At 45.8% G+C, this 16,147-nt stretch overlaps 1 protein-coding gene and 1 long non-coding RNA gene across 3 annotated transcripts in view; one reads left to right on the top strand and one right to left on the bottom strand.

Annotated features, from left to right (window-relative positions):
* The window catches only part of LOC115091331, a 99,742-nt gene that overhangs the window by 35,456 nt on the left and 48,139 nt on the right, over positions 1 to 16,147 (top strand). The window lies entirely within an intron of this gene.
* The window catches only part of HAL (histidine ammonia-lyase), a 63,353-nt gene that overhangs the window by 35,114 nt on the left and 12,092 nt on the right, over positions 1 to 16,147 (bottom strand). Inside the window, exons 3-13 of one of the 2 annotated variants that reach the window (XM_029601563.1) lie at positions 8,229 to 8,256; positions 6,704 to 6,778; positions 6,523 to 6,595; positions 6,343 to 6,409; positions 6,073 to 6,110; positions 5,736 to 5,861; positions 4,437 to 4,576; positions 2,732 to 2,779; positions 947 to 1,094; positions 736 to 831; positions 580 to 638 (exon numbers count right to left, since the gene is read on the bottom strand). In XM_029601563.1, coding sequence (XP_029457423.1) covers positions 580 to 638; positions 736 to 831; positions 947 to 1,094; positions 2,732 to 2,779; positions 4,437 to 4,576; positions 5,736 to 5,861; positions 6,073 to 6,110; positions 6,343 to 6,409; positions 6,523 to 6,595; positions 6,704 to 6,778; positions 8,229 to 8,256 — 898 coding nt within the window. Of the gene's footprint in view, positions 1 to 579; positions 639 to 735; positions 832 to 946; positions 1,095 to 2,731; positions 2,780 to 4,436; positions 4,577 to 5,735; positions 5,862 to 6,072; positions 6,111 to 6,342; positions 6,410 to 6,497; positions 6,596 to 6,703; positions 6,779 to 8,228; positions 8,257 to 16,147 lie in introns of those variants that run through there. The other variant, XM_029601564.1, reaches the window with a different exon arrangement.

Raw genomic sequence — 16,147 nt, 5'->3', positions numbered from 1 at the left:
TTGGTAGCCCGTGTGATATGAGTCGATGGTCTCGATCCAGCTACGCATGGACAAGCGGTATCCACATTACTAGCAACAAACCCCAACTACAGTTTTGCACTAATTAGCATCCGTGGTGACAGTGTCAGCAGAAAGGGCCAAAGACTACACAGGCTTGGAGACTGAGTTACCCTCTCACCCTTAGAGATGGTCCCTTCAGAGCAGGATGGAACCACATTGCCAGGGAAGTGTAGGAAGGATTGTATTCATAGTGCCCAGGCCGTACCTGCTCTGTCGATAAACAGAGGGCTTCAGTTTGCAGTGCTATCAATTCTCTCGTGAGCATTGAATTTACTAAGAAAAAAACAACTTATAAAACCAAAAAGAAAGCACTGGAAAAACATTTTTTTTTTTTTAGCTTAACAAAGATGATATCTCTACCCAAGTACCTTTGGCAAAGCCAAATCCACGTACCCCGGGGTTAGCCCATCCCCTTTAATGAGGTGGTCAGAGTAGAGTTACTAATCAGCTGACCTGGAACACCAGGCACAGACGTTTCAGCAAGGCAGTGGATTTAACCCTGCGGAAAGTGAACGTTACCTGAGGACAGCAACGTAGCGTGTATGCGTCCTGCACTCGATCGCAAAACCTGTGACTTTCTGCAGAAAGGGAGAAAGAAAAAAGGCCAGTTGTTAATTTAATTCCCATCCAATCCTAACGTTACATGGTGGCACGGGTCCCCGGGAAACACTTTACCTGCAATTTCCGACGGGTGGTGGTCTGAATCTAAAAGTGACCGAAATCGAAAGGCTACTTCCGTTTGCCCGGGGTGGGCCCGCAACGTGTGAATATCTGTGAAAATGACCAACGCAAAGAGCGCAGAATGGTAAACGGCGCTTTCAAAGTTTAGCACTCGTGAAAGTCGAGTCGGGGGGGGGGGGGGGGAAGAGAGGCACCAAATACCCACCGGTGTCAAAGGCCCTCGTGGTGCCTTTCAGCACTTCCAGTGTAAGAGCAGCCACAATGTCCGCTTGCTTGGTGATGGCATCGGCTCTTTCCACCGCCTCGCATCCCAGAGAGGTGATCATCTGTGTCCCGTTGATCAGAGCCAATCCCTAGAAAAACAGAGCCAACCCACTTATGGTGCATTATTTCTGCGTTTCTCTCCCCCGCTTTCATTTAAGGCCTTCTCCCATTCTGTGTCTCTGGGGAAATATAGCAGAGTAAATTGGGCCCTGAGAGTGAGCTCTTGTGTCAGATCAGAGGCAGTGATGGTTTTTGAGGGGGGCTGTCTGCTTTTGGCACATTTATCTCCATGTCTGCGTAATCCACTTCAAGGAATTTTATTGGAAGAAGGCAGAATAGAAATATTTAAAGTAAATAAATCTGTTCTCCTTTTGGTTCAGTACTGACTGCTTTCCTCGCTCTCCTTTATTCTAAAGCATTTTAATAAGAGAGGAGGACATCGTCCTAGTTTCTCGCACAGACCTCCATCTTGAGGGCCTTCAAATGTTGAGGGGCCTGCGTGTGTTTTGAAAATAAAATGATCTTTTCCCACGCAGACATTATTGGGTGGCAGCATCACTTCACTGGGAAGCAATGTGACGTCCTGTGGGTCAGGTGGCCTTCAGAAATTTGTAGGCAGTACCGTCCGGGTAAGACATCTCATGTTTATTAGTCTGAGGGCTAGTCATTGCTTTTAGTTTTGAGTGAAAGTTTCATTTTGATTTATACTGTTTTATTTATGCTGTACTGTAGGTTTTTAAAAATGTTATGTATTTGATGGTAAGTCATTTGGGATTCTTGGGGAGGTATTCTTAGATTATTATAATCTAGGATGAACAGGTTTTCAGTCCTTGGAAAGGCAGAATATAAATTCCATTTAAATCCTCTCCACTATACATAAGGTAACTTCTCTTAGGATGAAGTCTGTTCTTCTCTCACACTGCTTCATGCCCCTCCTATCACTTCAGGATGACCACACGATTCCAGGTCATGAGGAACAGGCAGCTGAACCCGTCCTGGTTGTTATAGTTCATTTAGCAGGATATTGCACCGGCTCTGCATGGTGTAATATGCACCATGCGTTGCTCACGCATTCATCTTTCACGGGGTTGGGGTTTTGTTTTTAATTCTTTAGTCCGCATCCCTGCATATGGCCCCCCAATATCCCTGGAATTGGTCCTGCTGGGAACGCTGTGATGGGCTGCATCTCACTGACTGCGAGGTCACACAACTGCACTACCAGTAACTTCACAGCAAAAGGGCGAGCGTGCGGTTTCAGGCAGTGTTGAGTTTTTCAGTGTTTAAAGATTTCATGCGTCCAGATTCAAAAGTCTTCTAATGCTTCTGAACGTGAAAAACACTCGGACCCCAATTTATTAAAAAAAAAAAAAAAAGGACAATGTTTGGAAAGCAACTGCTTCCTTCCTTTCATTTTGGAATTTCTCTTAGAGGCACCCCCCTCCCCTCCCCTTTCCCGCTCCCTTCCTCCCACCCCCAGCAGATTGAGGTTGACTGAATGCCTGTTCTGAACTTCCAGATCCACCCCGGGGGAGCCCTTATCTGCCCGCAGCGGCGCATGCAGTGGGATCCTCTTTTTGCCACATTTGTATGCTGACCGAAGAAAGTTTTGGCGCAGGGTTTGCACTGGTAAAGCCACCAGTAAGAGGTCAAAAAGCAAGGATCCTTCTTGAATAAGGAGGCAGTACCCACTTAGAATGGGAACTAAGACCTGGTTACGTTTCATTACCTCTTTTGGTTTCAGAGAAATAGGTTTCAGCCCATGAGCTTGCAATACCTGCGGATTGAGAATCAGAGAAATCAGCTGGTGAAAAGCACTTCTTTTTTTTTTTTTTTTTAACTTATAGCAATCTAACAAAAATCCCTCTACATAAATAATGTGTCCTATATTTTTTGACTACTATAGTCAATCAAGCACATTACTTTGCTAGGATTTTAAATCAGACTGGTGGGGTATGCAGCCAGAACCTCAAAAGTGTAACAATTCTCCTGCGAGTGAGTCAAAGTCACACGGTGAGTACTGGAAAGAGGAGTTGGACCAGGCTGTGGCTGCAGCTGGAAGGCCTAGAGTGTGGATCTTCTCCCCTACCTATGAGAAACATCCAGGGGGCTCCTAGAGTCACCCGACCAAAACCCAGACGTCCAGATGGTACTGGGACAATGAGATTTCTGTAGGGGCAGGCTGAGTAAGTCCCTCTAGAGGACCACTACATCTGGGGATAAGTTTATTCATTTTGAATTGCTAAAGGGCTTTCCCCATTTTAGGGTGAATTTTTAAAATGCTGCGCATGCAAAAACTCAAGAGTCGCATGTGCAAATAGCACTTACTCATGCTAGGGAGATTTAATCGCACATACGTGGACAAGTATCAATGAGCGAATACCTTTCATCTTAAAAAACAAAAAAGAGGGGCAGAATGGGGGTGGGTCAGGGGCGTTTTGGAGTGGGGCCCGGAAGTAGCGATTTTATATCCTGCAAATGCAGCGCGTGCAAGGCTTTTCCCTGCGCATATTTACTTCTGCCACTCATCAGGTGTAGGTCTGAAGAAAACAGCTTATAGCCAGATGTGAACTGGGTGAGGGGGTCTGGGAGAGTGCAGGCTAAAGAACCTGAGGGGTTTTGATGACCTAGAGGTAGAATGGGCAAACTAGTGGAGGAACTGGTTAAACTGGTTATTTCCTTCACGCGCAATGGGCTCACTTGTGCGTGTAAAAGGCAACACTTCTTAAGAAAAGTGCACGATTAGCAGATGTAAATGCTTAAAATTAGAGCACACATATGCGTGCTAGGTGTATTTTATAACATGCGCGTACTTGCACGGACAATATATGATTCCTGTGTATGTGGCTGCGCACCTACATATGTGTATATATGGATGCGCACGCTTGTTTTAAAGTTACCAGCTTTATGTCTCTGGAGGAAATGCTTAGTACTTAGGCCAATTATCCTCTACAGTTTCCCCATCTGGAAACCTACAGACTGCACCATGCAAATATCAGATTCCATCACATAGTAATGTTCTGACAAACCTAATTCAGCCACACTTTCATGCTTGTGTAAAGCCTTGTTTGTAATTTACATATATGCAAATAGATCAGAACAATCTTTTATTTCACAGCGCTTCTGTGCATGCATATGCAGAATATAGAACAATTATACAGTATAAATTACAGATGGTACTAGGAAAGCCAGAAATTCTGAGACAGACCAGGGTGCTCTCAAAGAAGTGCAGTGTCAGCAGCTGCATGTTTTGATCCATGTGCACATAACTTCCAAAGCTGCTTGATGGCTTTGCTGAGACATCACTATAACTGTGCCATTGATAGCACTTCTGACCCACTTGTAAAAAGCGACAGCTAACATTTATTCATAAAGATAAGAGAAGCCTAGTCATGGTAACTTGGCATACAGAGTAATGGCACGATAAACCTTACATATTTGGCATCGGCCCAGCCACTCTTAGGAGACCACATCTTCCCTTCCCCAATCAGGCCCAGAGCAAGGTGAGAAAGAGGGGCGAGGTCTCCGCTAGCTCCAACCGTCCCCTTTTCTGGGATGTAAGGCAAACAGGATGCTGAATGGCAAACAAAATAAGCAGGTCACTAGGTCATTTTCTTTTGGGGGGTTTTTTTCTTTCTTAAACACAACAAAGTAATCTTTTATTGCCTGCATGGCAGGTCCAGGATTTGCCTTAAAATGTGATTTCAATGCTTTTGAAATATAAAAGCTGGCAGCACCAGACCTGCATTCAGTGGCACAGTCTTAGCAATAGCCATGCGAGATTCTTCTATGTGTTAATCTGCAGGAAAGGACAGCATGAGATTGATACCTTTGCTTTCTCCTTGTTCTATAGCTTTCACTTACAAACCAACCTGGATTAGCAAACAGGGCCAATGCAATCCACAGATGTACACGGGTTGTGTAGGTGCAACCTAATCCCCTTATGCAATAAGGGGATTAGCGCCTCCACAATGCACGTCCAACGTGCGGCAAAACTAATAGCACTCATCACAAGCAAATGCATGTTGATGAGGCTATTAGTTGCTCACCTGAAATTTAAAAAAAAAAAATTGTGTGTCCAATATGCACATTTTTGTGCTCAGCTGAGCACTCCCAAAAGTTGTACAGAAAAGCAGAAAATACCGCTTTCCTGTACATCTTCCTACTTAATATCGTTAACCAGTGTCCAGTTTCCGAACTTGTGGCTGTGCACCAATTTAGAAAACGGACGCCAATAAATTCAGCACCCATTCTCTAAAATGGCGGACAGCTGACCTCTTCTGGGTACAACTGTCAAGGAGGCGCCAGGGGCACGCAATCGACTCTAGCACCTCTTTGATAGCGCAACCCCTAATTAGAATATAGCATGACGCCCCCAGGAGAGGCACCTGCTTTCTGCATGTTTTAATTGCATCAGCCCAAACATCTCCTAGGCCAAGAAGACAGTCCTTAAATTAATACCACAGGTCAGAGTTAAAAATAAAGTTAGACCTGACTTTCAGTGGCCCTCCACTGACAAGACACACTGGGACTGGTAGCAGCATCAAGGTAGGTTGTCACTTCCTGGAAGGGGAGGGGCTAGATCAGGAAACAGTAAATCTTCAGCCAGCCTGCTACCCCTACCTCCTCCCTCCCCCCGATTTTTGCCACCCTGAAGACAATAATAATATACCATCTGCTGCAGTACATGCCCCATAAATGTTCACTTTTACTTAGTTTTGAAAATATTTTACCATTAAAGGCCTCGATCACTTGATGGAGCGTCTCTAGCGAAATTCCGCTGTATCCTTTTGCTAAGACATTAATCCTTAAAGCCAGCAGCATGCGGGATCTGTCTGGGCTCAAAGGTTTGCCAACACCTGCAAATGATGGAGCCAACATTTAAAACATGATTAGGGGTGCTAAACTCAACACAAATTACCTTTCCCTAGACACAGTGAAGGAGGGTGCATGAACACCCACTGTACCCACACAGCTGGCCCCTATGATAACAACCATCCAGATGTTCACAACGCCATCCTCCCACCCTCGAGTCTCTTAATCCCAAAGAGCATTAAAAGTTTTCATTACCTGCAGAGTGCGATCGGACTAAGTTCTCTTGAAGTTCCCTAAGAGCAAGCAGAGGCTGGTATTTAATTAATTCAGAGTCAAATGAACTGCATGTTCTATGAGTTACATCTATGAAAACAGCCAAATGTAATTGAAAAATCTAGTGTCCTAATTTTCTGGGGGGAGAAATATAATTAAAATAGACAGATATTAGCAAGGATACGTGTTTTATGGTATCTAGGAATGCTTTTGCATCAAGTTAGTAATAAAACGTTGAGCTGAAAAACGTACTTGAGCTTACTAGTTGGGATAACAGTTCGAGCAAACTTCCCAAAGCCTGTGGTAATTCCATACACAACTAGAGAGAGGGATACACAAGTGAAAGAGAAATTCAGACAAGTTGAACCCAAAAACAAAAAAAAAAAACCAACCCGAAAAAAGGTTACCGATCAGTAGTGAGAGGGCAAATACCCTTCTGTTCTTTGATGATACTGTCTATGAGGTCTCTGGATTGTCGGACTCTGTTTTCAGCTTCCGGGGTCAGCTAGAGATCAAACACAAACAGTGATTCCTGCTCCGTTATTCATAGCAGACCTGAGCCAGCCGGAACGAACAAGAGCTGAATGGAGCACAGAGCTCCGGGAGTTCTTACTTTGATTTTGTAGAGTCCCTTTCCCAGGTTGACTAGGTCTCCTGTTGTCAGACTGTTCCCATCTACAGAAATATACTACACAAAAAGAGTTATTAGTTCTATAAAAGAGAAGGCGGCATTAAACAGAGCTGCCAAGGTTAGTTGTCTTTCGTGTACAAGCAGAACTGGAAGCGGAGCTTTACCAGGAGGCACAGGAGCCAACTTTTCAATATGATTGGGGGTGCTAAACCTCTCCCTTGACATAATAAGGAAGTTTGCTCAAAATTGGGAGTGTGCTCAAGCACCCACTGCACCTACAGAACTGGCTTCTGTCCCAGGGGGAAACCTTCTGCTAAGCAATCTAGTGGCCCGCTGAAACTTTTTACGCTGCTCTACCGTGGCTTTAATCTATGGGACAGCTTTATTCAGTCAAATGGACTGATTCAAGATTTTCCTGTAAAAAAAATAAAATAAAAATTAACTCCCCTCCCCCCTAGTGTCCTGATACACTGCCAATATGTTATAAAAAAAAAAATGCTAGAATCCAGCTCTTGGTGGAGTTCTTGAGTGATGCAATTCCTGTTTGACAGTTCTAAAAACATGGGTCTAAGTAGACTAGTTTTAACCTTCACCTAGATTGCATCTAGAACATATTTCATGATTACAACATATTAGTAGTAGTGAAAAATGTTAATTATTGCATGGATGATTCAGATGTCCAAGAATATATATAAAACATAAATCGTAACCATGCTTCTAATACAGTATGTATGCACTGCCTATATACAATTATAGAGAGGTATATCATATTCATATTCTAAAACAATATGTTTGCATTGTCTATGTACAACATTCTAACATGGTGGTGCATCGTGCGCCAGATTCAAGTGCCATTAAATACTCATAAGCCTTTATTCTGCAAAATTTAGGGGGGCACAGAAATTGTCTAGAAGTAAATCTGCCACAGCCGAGCATTTCTCGAGCAAGCCGGAATATCTTTATTGCAGAATGAGATAAAATGCTGTAGACAAAATATGTTCAGACATTCAACCTTTTATATGGCTCGGAGATTTTAAATAATTGCAGCCTCTAGACTTGGCCAGGTGCAGCCATTTGGATATTTCGGTTTACTGCTCAATTTGTGAGTGTGTGTGTGTGAGATTTTTATCCTCCTAGTTACAGGTGCAAATTATGGGTGGACATGACATCCATCAATCTGCACGTGCCCGCTCCCCCTTTCATAGAAGCAGGAAACATGATGGCAGATAAGACCGTAAGGCCCATCTAGTTAGCCCATTTCATTCTTGGCTTTCCCCTCATTTCTTGGTAACAGAGGCCTGTAGGAAAGTCCAGCACACTCCTGGATCTGGCTAGCGAGGTGTATACCCAACTACGTCATTGAATAAAAGTAAAGATGGGCTAAAGACATGGCAGGTTATCTGAAGGCTTCTCTGTTTCTGAGTCAAGTGATGCACTAGGGTTATTATTGTTGTGTGAAAACTACTCCTTTTTGTATGTCTCCATTTTTCTTGTGATCCGATCATACCTGTTCAGGTTCTCGATATTTGCTGTATCTGAGACTCTGTAAAGGAAGACAAGACACCACAGCGCACCTGCCTGCTGGTGAGGGGAGACTGCGGGGAAGCAGCTTTCACAAAAGCTTATGAAACTGAAACACAACTCCAGGGCTGGCCCAAGAGCTCCGAGGCCTTGTTGTACCCTACTTTAAGGAGGGTTCAAAGTCCAGCTTGGGTCTTCTGCTCTCTGGGTTAGCCAGGGCTGGGGGATGCTGCGAAGGCTGCATTCACAGCTCCTGATGGGGAGAGAGCCATAGTCTAGAGATGTGCATTTCTATTTACTTTCATGTTAGTGTGGACCCTAAAATGAAATTGTGAGCACTGCAATGAAATGACATGAAATGAAAAAATAACAACAAAAACATAAAATAGTTGTAATGAAGCAAATCCAAATAATAAATAAATAAAAACAGAATGAAACAATTTTTCTGTTCGCATATCCCTACATAGTCATTGTGCAATGTCAACACCTAGTGATTGGATTTAAGACCCATAATTGCAAGGCATCCCTGGTGCATAGCACCGGGCTGAGGACATCGCTGCAGGAACTCAACCAATATAAGTTGAGAGGGGAAGGGTTAGAATAAATGATTTAGAAGCAAGATGTTGGCATGAGAGAGGTCATAGATGCGGCTGAGCCTTACCTTGCTATAGTTTCTTTTTGTTTACTTCTTCGATATGCCTTCAAAATGTACGGAGAAGGTTTGGGTTTACCCTCCTGAATCCCATAACTTCCTGGTCAACCAGCTACATGACTCCTACAACTACTTTGTAAGGGGCTGAAGTCCTCGCTGCGACTCGTGGCAAAAGAGCACCTGACTCTCTTAGGGAGGAGGTTTCATTCAGCCCCCTAGATCAAAGGTCTCCACTGGCTGAGAGACGTAGTATGCCCAGTTTCTCACAGGACAAGCAGGATGGTAGTCCTCAGATATGGGTGACATCACAGGATGGAGCCCAATCATGGAAAACTTCTGTCAAAGTTTCCAGAACTTTGACTGGCCCCTACTGGGCATGCCCAGCATGGCACTAAGCCTGCAGTCAGCAGGGGTCCCCCTTCAGTCTTCTTTTTTTCCGCAGAGGAGTAGCCTCACGGTTAAGGAGCTCTGTAGAGATTCCTGACAGGAATTTTCCTCACGGAATTACTAAAAGTTAATTTGCCCCACAGGGGTCCCTCCTCTAACTTTTTCAAGCCGTGGTACTCCGGTAAGTTTTTACCCGTGTTTCCGTCGATTACCGTCGAGTTTGGCCCTCGCGGCCTACTGGCCGTCGACCGTACCGCGGCTAAATTTTTTTCCATGGCGTCGGGGTTCCGTCAGTGCCCAGACTGTAATTGCACCATGTCCATCACAGACCCCCATAAAGTCTGTGTAATGTGTCTTGGACAAGAGCACGATGCCTTGACCTGCACCAAATGTGCCCTAATGACACCAAAAGGTCGCAAGGCCAGAATGGAGAAGATGGAACTTCTCTTCCGTGCTCAAACCCCGACTCCGTCCATTGCATCGACGTCATCAGAACTGGCACCGTCAACTTCGCACCAGCATCGTCCACTGGCCGGTGACAGTCCGGCATTGACAACATCTCGGCCTTCGACACCTTCTACTCCCCATCAGGACCGAGGGGATCATAGAGACAAACATCACCATTGGCATAGAAAGTCTCGGACCATCGAGGGAGCGTAATCATCGACCTCGCCATTGTCCGAGCCACCGTCTAAGAAACCCAGTCCAGAAAAGGCACCTTTTCAGCAACCGGGTCACCAAGGCAACCTCCCCCGATAGGGCATCGGGAGCCTCGACTCCACCTTTAACGGTGGTCCCTCCGGCTATGCCTCTGCCTCCTTCTTCTGTTCCGGAGCCGGGGCTGCTTGCTCCAGGTCTCCAAGAAGAACTGGACCAAATGGTTCAGGAGGTCATCGACAAGGCGATGCAACGATTCCAGGTTCCTCCGGCACCGACACCGGTACCGATTGTGGAACCGATCACCAACCCGATTCGGGCAGCATTGGCACTGCTGCTCTCCAGGATGGAAGCGCTCATAGCCGCTTTTCCACTGATGGACCCTGGGTCACCGATGGCACCGGTGCCTTCCCCGCTCACACTGTCATCGGGAGGAGAAACACCGTTTCGCATCCCTCCTTCGGGATTGATGCCGATACGTCAATCACCACCGATCCAACCATCGGTGCCGATATGTCTGTCGGTGCCACCGAGCCATCCATCGATGCCCTCGATGCCTGCACCGGTGCCTTCATCGGTGCCTCCAATTATTCCTTCGATTCCTTCGGAGCCTAGACCAGGACTTTCAGGTATCCCACCATCCCGTCCCCCCTCTACATCCTAGAGGGGCAGGTGCTGATCCCTATGATACCTGGACTGATGATTCCTCACCAGACACCGATGATTTGCCTTCACCACCTTCACCCACTGAAAGTAGAAAGCGTTCTCCTCCAGAGGACCTTTCCTTTATACATTTTGTGAAGTAAATGTCTGAATTGGTTCCCTTCCAATTACAGACTGAACAGGATGATAGGCATCAGATGATGGAGTTGCTCCAATTCCTGGTTGCTCCCAAAGTAATAACCTCCATCCCTATCCACCAGAACTGGGAACATCCTGGCTCCATTGCTCCAGTCCACAGAAAAGCTGACACTACCTATTTGGTGCAGTCAGCTCCAGACTTTCAGAAACCACAATTGGATCACCAATCTGTAGTGGTAGAATCGGCTCAGAAAAGAGTAAAGAGGTCAAAGCCTCATACTTCTTTTCCCCCTGGCAAGGAACAGAAGTTTCTAGATGCCATTGGCCGCCGAGTCTACCAAGGATCAATGCTCATTTCCCGAATTGCCGCTTATTAGCTCTATATGACCCAATATAACAGGGTCATTTTCAAGCAGATACAAGACTTGACAGATTCCCTGCCTCAGCAATTTCAAGATCAGCTCCAAACCCTAGTAAACAAGGGTTTTGAGGCAGGCAAACATGAGATCAGATCATCTTATGACATCTTTGATACTGCTACAAGGGTATCTGTAGCTGCTATTTCGGCGAGAAGGTGGGCATGGCTTAAGTCTTCTGACCTTCGCCCTGAGGTACAAGACAGGTTATCCAATCTGCCCTGTGTAGGAGATAATCTGTTTGGCGAACAGATTCAACAGACGGTGGCGGAACTTAAGGACCATCATGAGACCCTAAGACAGCTCTCTCTGATGCCTTCTGACTATTCTTCTAAACAGCCCTTCAGAAAGGATTCTAAGAAGTCATTCTTCCGCCCAAAGAAGTCCTACCCGCCACCAACCAGATCCTGTGCCACGAGACCTTTTCAAAAAGCACAGTCTCGTCAAACATGTAAACAAAAACCACAAGCAGTTCCTCAGCCAGGGCCTGCTTCGGGTTTTTGACTTCCACCTAGAAAGCAGCAGCCAGCTTCCATTGCCTCATATCCCAGTGGGAGGTCGATTGTGCCACTTCCACAACATATGGCACTCAATCACCTCAGACCAATGGGTACTGGAAATAATTGCTCAGGGTTACCATCTGTACTTTCTCTCTGTGCCACCGGACTCCCCACCTCTACCGAAGTGGAGAACATCCGATCACTCCATCCATCTGGATCAAGAGGCTTCCCTCCTTCTCCAGTCCAAGGCAATAGAACCCATACCCTACTCTCAGCAAGGCCTAGGGTTCTATTCCCTGTACTTTCTAATCTCCCAAAAATCGGGAGGGGTTCGTCCTATTCTGGACCTACGGGCCCTCAACAATTTACACTGGCTGCCAATCCATTTCAGAATTCTTTATAAGTCAATCACAATAATCTACAAAACTATCCAACAAATCGCTCCTCTCAACCTACAAATCCCTTTCATAAAGCATACATCCTCCAGACCCATAAGAGAGTACTACAAAGAGTCTCTGCAGGTACCGCCTTCCAAAACTTCCCTCCACATAACTTACAGAGATAGGGCTTTCTCCACAGCAGGACCCACTCTTTGGAACTCCATACCAACGGAACTAAGACAGGAACCCTGCTTACTGACATTCAGAAAAAGACTCAAAACATGGCTTTTCAAACAAGCCTTCCCAGACTCAGATTAAACCCAATTCTCTCCAACATTCAACCTCCAAGCAACAACTTTCTTTTTACAACCATCCTGGCAACCTACCCTAAGCATTATAAACATCCAGAATTTTCATTATTTCTGATCTCTTCTTTATTGTTAAAAACTACATTTATTTGAATTGATCAATTCATTGTAAATCACACACTTCCCTTTTTGGAAAGTCTACCATTTTACGGGTTAATATACTATGTTAAAGTTACTATCTTTTCTTCTTCTTGCTCCTAGTTGTACAACTCCTTGTTTTATTGTAACTGCATCTATAGTGTGTTTAGTACATATTATCTCGTTCTCTGTTACGGTTATCACCCCATTGTTTATTGTAAACCGGCTTGATGTGACATTTTCACGAATGCCGGTATAGAAAAAATCTAAATAATAATAATAATAACAAATACCTCCAGTGAGAAAAGTTCAAGATGGTAACCTTAGGCTCGCTTCTTCCTCTTCTACAAAAAGGATGCTAGCTCTGCTCTCTCGACCTCCAGGATGCATACACTCATATTGCGATAACTCCATCTCATCGCAAATACCTGAGGTTTCTAGTAGGCCCCAAGCACTATCAATACCGAGTGCTTCCATTCGGCCTAGCATCTGTGCCACGAGTCTTCACAAAATGCCTCGTAGTAGTTGCTGCATTCCTCAGGACCCAAGGTGTTCACGTCTACCCCTATCTAGATGACTGGTTAATCAGGGCTCCCACTCAGCAAGCTGCTCTGTCGTCCCTCAATCTAACCTTATACACTCTAACTTCATTAGTATTTCTCGTCAACTATGACAAATCCTACTTAGTCCCATCTCAAACCTTGTCGTTCATTGGGGCAGACTTGGACACCTTGCAGGCAAAGGCTTTCCTGCCTCGACAGCGAGCCCTTATTCTCGTGTCTCTTGCACACCAGCTGCAGTCTCAGCACTCCGTGACTGCACGCCACTTTCTCATCCTCCTGGGACACATGGCATCCTCAGTTCAGGTCACACCAATGGCTGTTTGGCCATGAGAGTCATGCAGTGGACTCTACGGTCTCAATGGACTCAAAGCATTCAGCCCCTGTCGACCATTGTCCACGTAACTGACTCACTCTGTCAGTCTCTAGCCTAGTGGAAAAATCAGATCAATCTCTTCCAAGGCTTTCCCTTTCAGGCTCCAGACCCTCAGTTAATTCTCACCACCGATGCTTCCAACCTCGGATGGGAAGCCCATGTGGCCAATCTGCAGACACAAGGCTCTTGATCTCCAGAGGAAGCCAAACACCAAATACATTTCCTGGAGCTTCGAGCAATCAGATATGCTCTCAGGGCATTTCAGGATCACCTCTCAAATCAAGTTATCCTGATCCAGACAGACAACCAGATGGCCATATGGTACATCAAAACAGGGAGGAACGGGCTCCTTCCTTCTGTGTCAGGAAGCTGCACAGATATGGGTGGAGGCTCTCTCCCATTCAATGTACCTCAGGGCCACCTATTTGCCGGGAGTGGACAATGTGTTGGCAGACAGACTGAGTCGCATCTTTCAACCACACGAATGGTTTCTCAACCCCTCAGTAGCAAACTCCATCTTCCAACGATGGGGATATCCTCAGATAGACCTCTTTGCGTCTCCTCAAAATCGCAAAGTAGAGAACTTCTGCTCTCTCATTCACAGCAAACACTCTCAGCCCAGAGACGCATTCTCCCTCTCGTGGGCAACCAGTCTACTCTACGCATTCCCTCCACTTTCTCTTCTCTCGAAAACTCTCGTGAAGTTACATCAGGACAAGGGATGTATGATCCTGGTAGCACCTCACTGGCCATGCCAAGTGGGGTTTCCAGTACTACAGGATCTCTCCATTTGCAGGCACATTCCCTTGGGAAAGGACCTGCTTCTGATTACTCAAAATGCGGGTGCCTCCGCCATCCCAATCTTCATGCCTTGTCCCTGATGGCATGGATGTTGAAAGGTTAATCCTTCAGCCACTTAACCTTTCTGAACCAGTTTCCCATGTCTTGATTGCTTCACGGAAGCCTTCCACAAGAAAAGCTTACTCTTACAAATGGAACAGGTTCACGTCATGGTGCTCTTCTCAGTCCCTTGACCCCTTTACCTGTCTAATCACGAAGTTTTTGGACTATCTCTGGCATTTATCAGAGTCAGGTCTAAAAACGTCTTCCATCAGGATGCATGTCAGTGCGGTAGCCACCTTCCATAAAGGTATCAGGGATGTTCCTATATCAGTACAACCCCTTGTAACATGTTTTCTAAAAGGCTTGCTTCACCTCAAGCCTCCATTACGTCCTCCGGCCCCTTCTTGGGACCTTAACCTAGTTTTGGGTCAGCTCATGAAAGCTCCATTCGAGTCTCTTCACTCTTGTGAACTTCGATATCTCACATGGAAAGTGATTTTCCTTTTGGCAATCACTTCAGCTCACAGAGTTAGTGAATTACAGGCCCTAGTTACCTATCCGCCTTACACTAAACTTCTGCAGGACCGGGCAGTACTCCGCACTCACCCTAAATTCTTACCCAAGGTAGTTTTGGATTTTCATCTAAATCAATCCATCATACTGCCTACCTTTTTCCCCAGGCCCCATTCCAACCCAGGAGAGCAGGCTCTGCAAACCCTTGACTGTAAACGGGCTCTAGTGTTCTAACTAGACCGTACAGCTGCCCATAGGAAAAGCACTCAATTGTTCGTCTCTTTCCATCCTAACAAATTAGGGCAGCCTGTGGGTAAGCAGACTCTCTCCTCCTGGTTAGTGAACTGCATATCCTTTTGCTATCAGCAAGCGGGCATTCCATTTCAAGACCGTGTTAAAGCACACTCTGTGAGGGCCATGGCGACTTCAGTAGCACAACTACGATCGGTGCCGCTTTCTGACATTTGCAGGGCTGCCACCTGGAGTTCTCTCCACACCTTCACAGCCCATTATTGCTTGGACAAAGCCGGAAGACAAGATTCCATCTTCGGCCAGTCTGTCCTTCGTAACCTGTTTACAACGTGACATACCAACACCCTTCCGCCTGCCCGTTAGGGTTCAGGATGCCCTCGACCAAATTTTATCCTAATCCTAGTGCCTTGCGCACCTGGATACATTTGGTGCATTTCTCAGACATCCTCAGCTCGGTACTCACCCATATGTGAGGACTACCATTCTGCTTGTCCTGTGAGAAAGCAAATGTTGCTTACCTGTAACAGGTGTTCTCACAGGACAGCAGGATATTTGTCCTCATGAAACCCGCCCGCTGCCCCACGGTGTTGGATTCGTTACGTTTTCTTATTTTATTTTTCCGCACTGCCCGTAGCTTTTAAACAAGACTGAAGGGGGACCCCTGCTGGCTGCAGGGTTAGTGCCATGCTGGGCATGCCAAGTAGGGGCCAGTCAAAGTTCTGGAAACTTTGACAGAAGTTTTCCGTGATTGGGCTCCATCCTGTGATATCACGCATATGTGAGGACTAACATCCTGCTGTCCTGTGAGAACACCTGTTACAGGTAAGCAACATTTGCTAAGTCCATGGTTCCAGAAGATGATATTTCTAGAGTGACTGCAATGGAGGGGGCCAGCAGGATTCCTGTGTCTCCACAGCAGGAGCTCTAGCAGGCATGGAGGAGTAGCATAGTGGTTAGAGCAGTGGGCTATAAACCAGGGTTCAAATCCCACTCTTTCTCTTTGTGACATTGGGCAAGTCCCTTTACCCTCTGTTGCCTTAGGTACAAATTAGATTGTAAGCCATGTGGGGATAGGGAAATATTTGTATTACCTGAATGTAATCTGTTTTGATATACACTTTG

This window comes from Rhinatrema bivittatum, chromosome 4 (assembly GCF_901001135.1).
Source record: "Rhinatrema bivittatum chromosome 4, aRhiBiv1.1, whole genome shotgun sequence".
Lineage (NCBI taxonomy): Eukaryota > Metazoa > Chordata > Amphibia > Gymnophiona > Rhinatrematidae > Rhinatrema > Rhinatrema bivittatum.
This window is presented reverse-complemented; position numbering and strand designations above follow the sequence as displayed.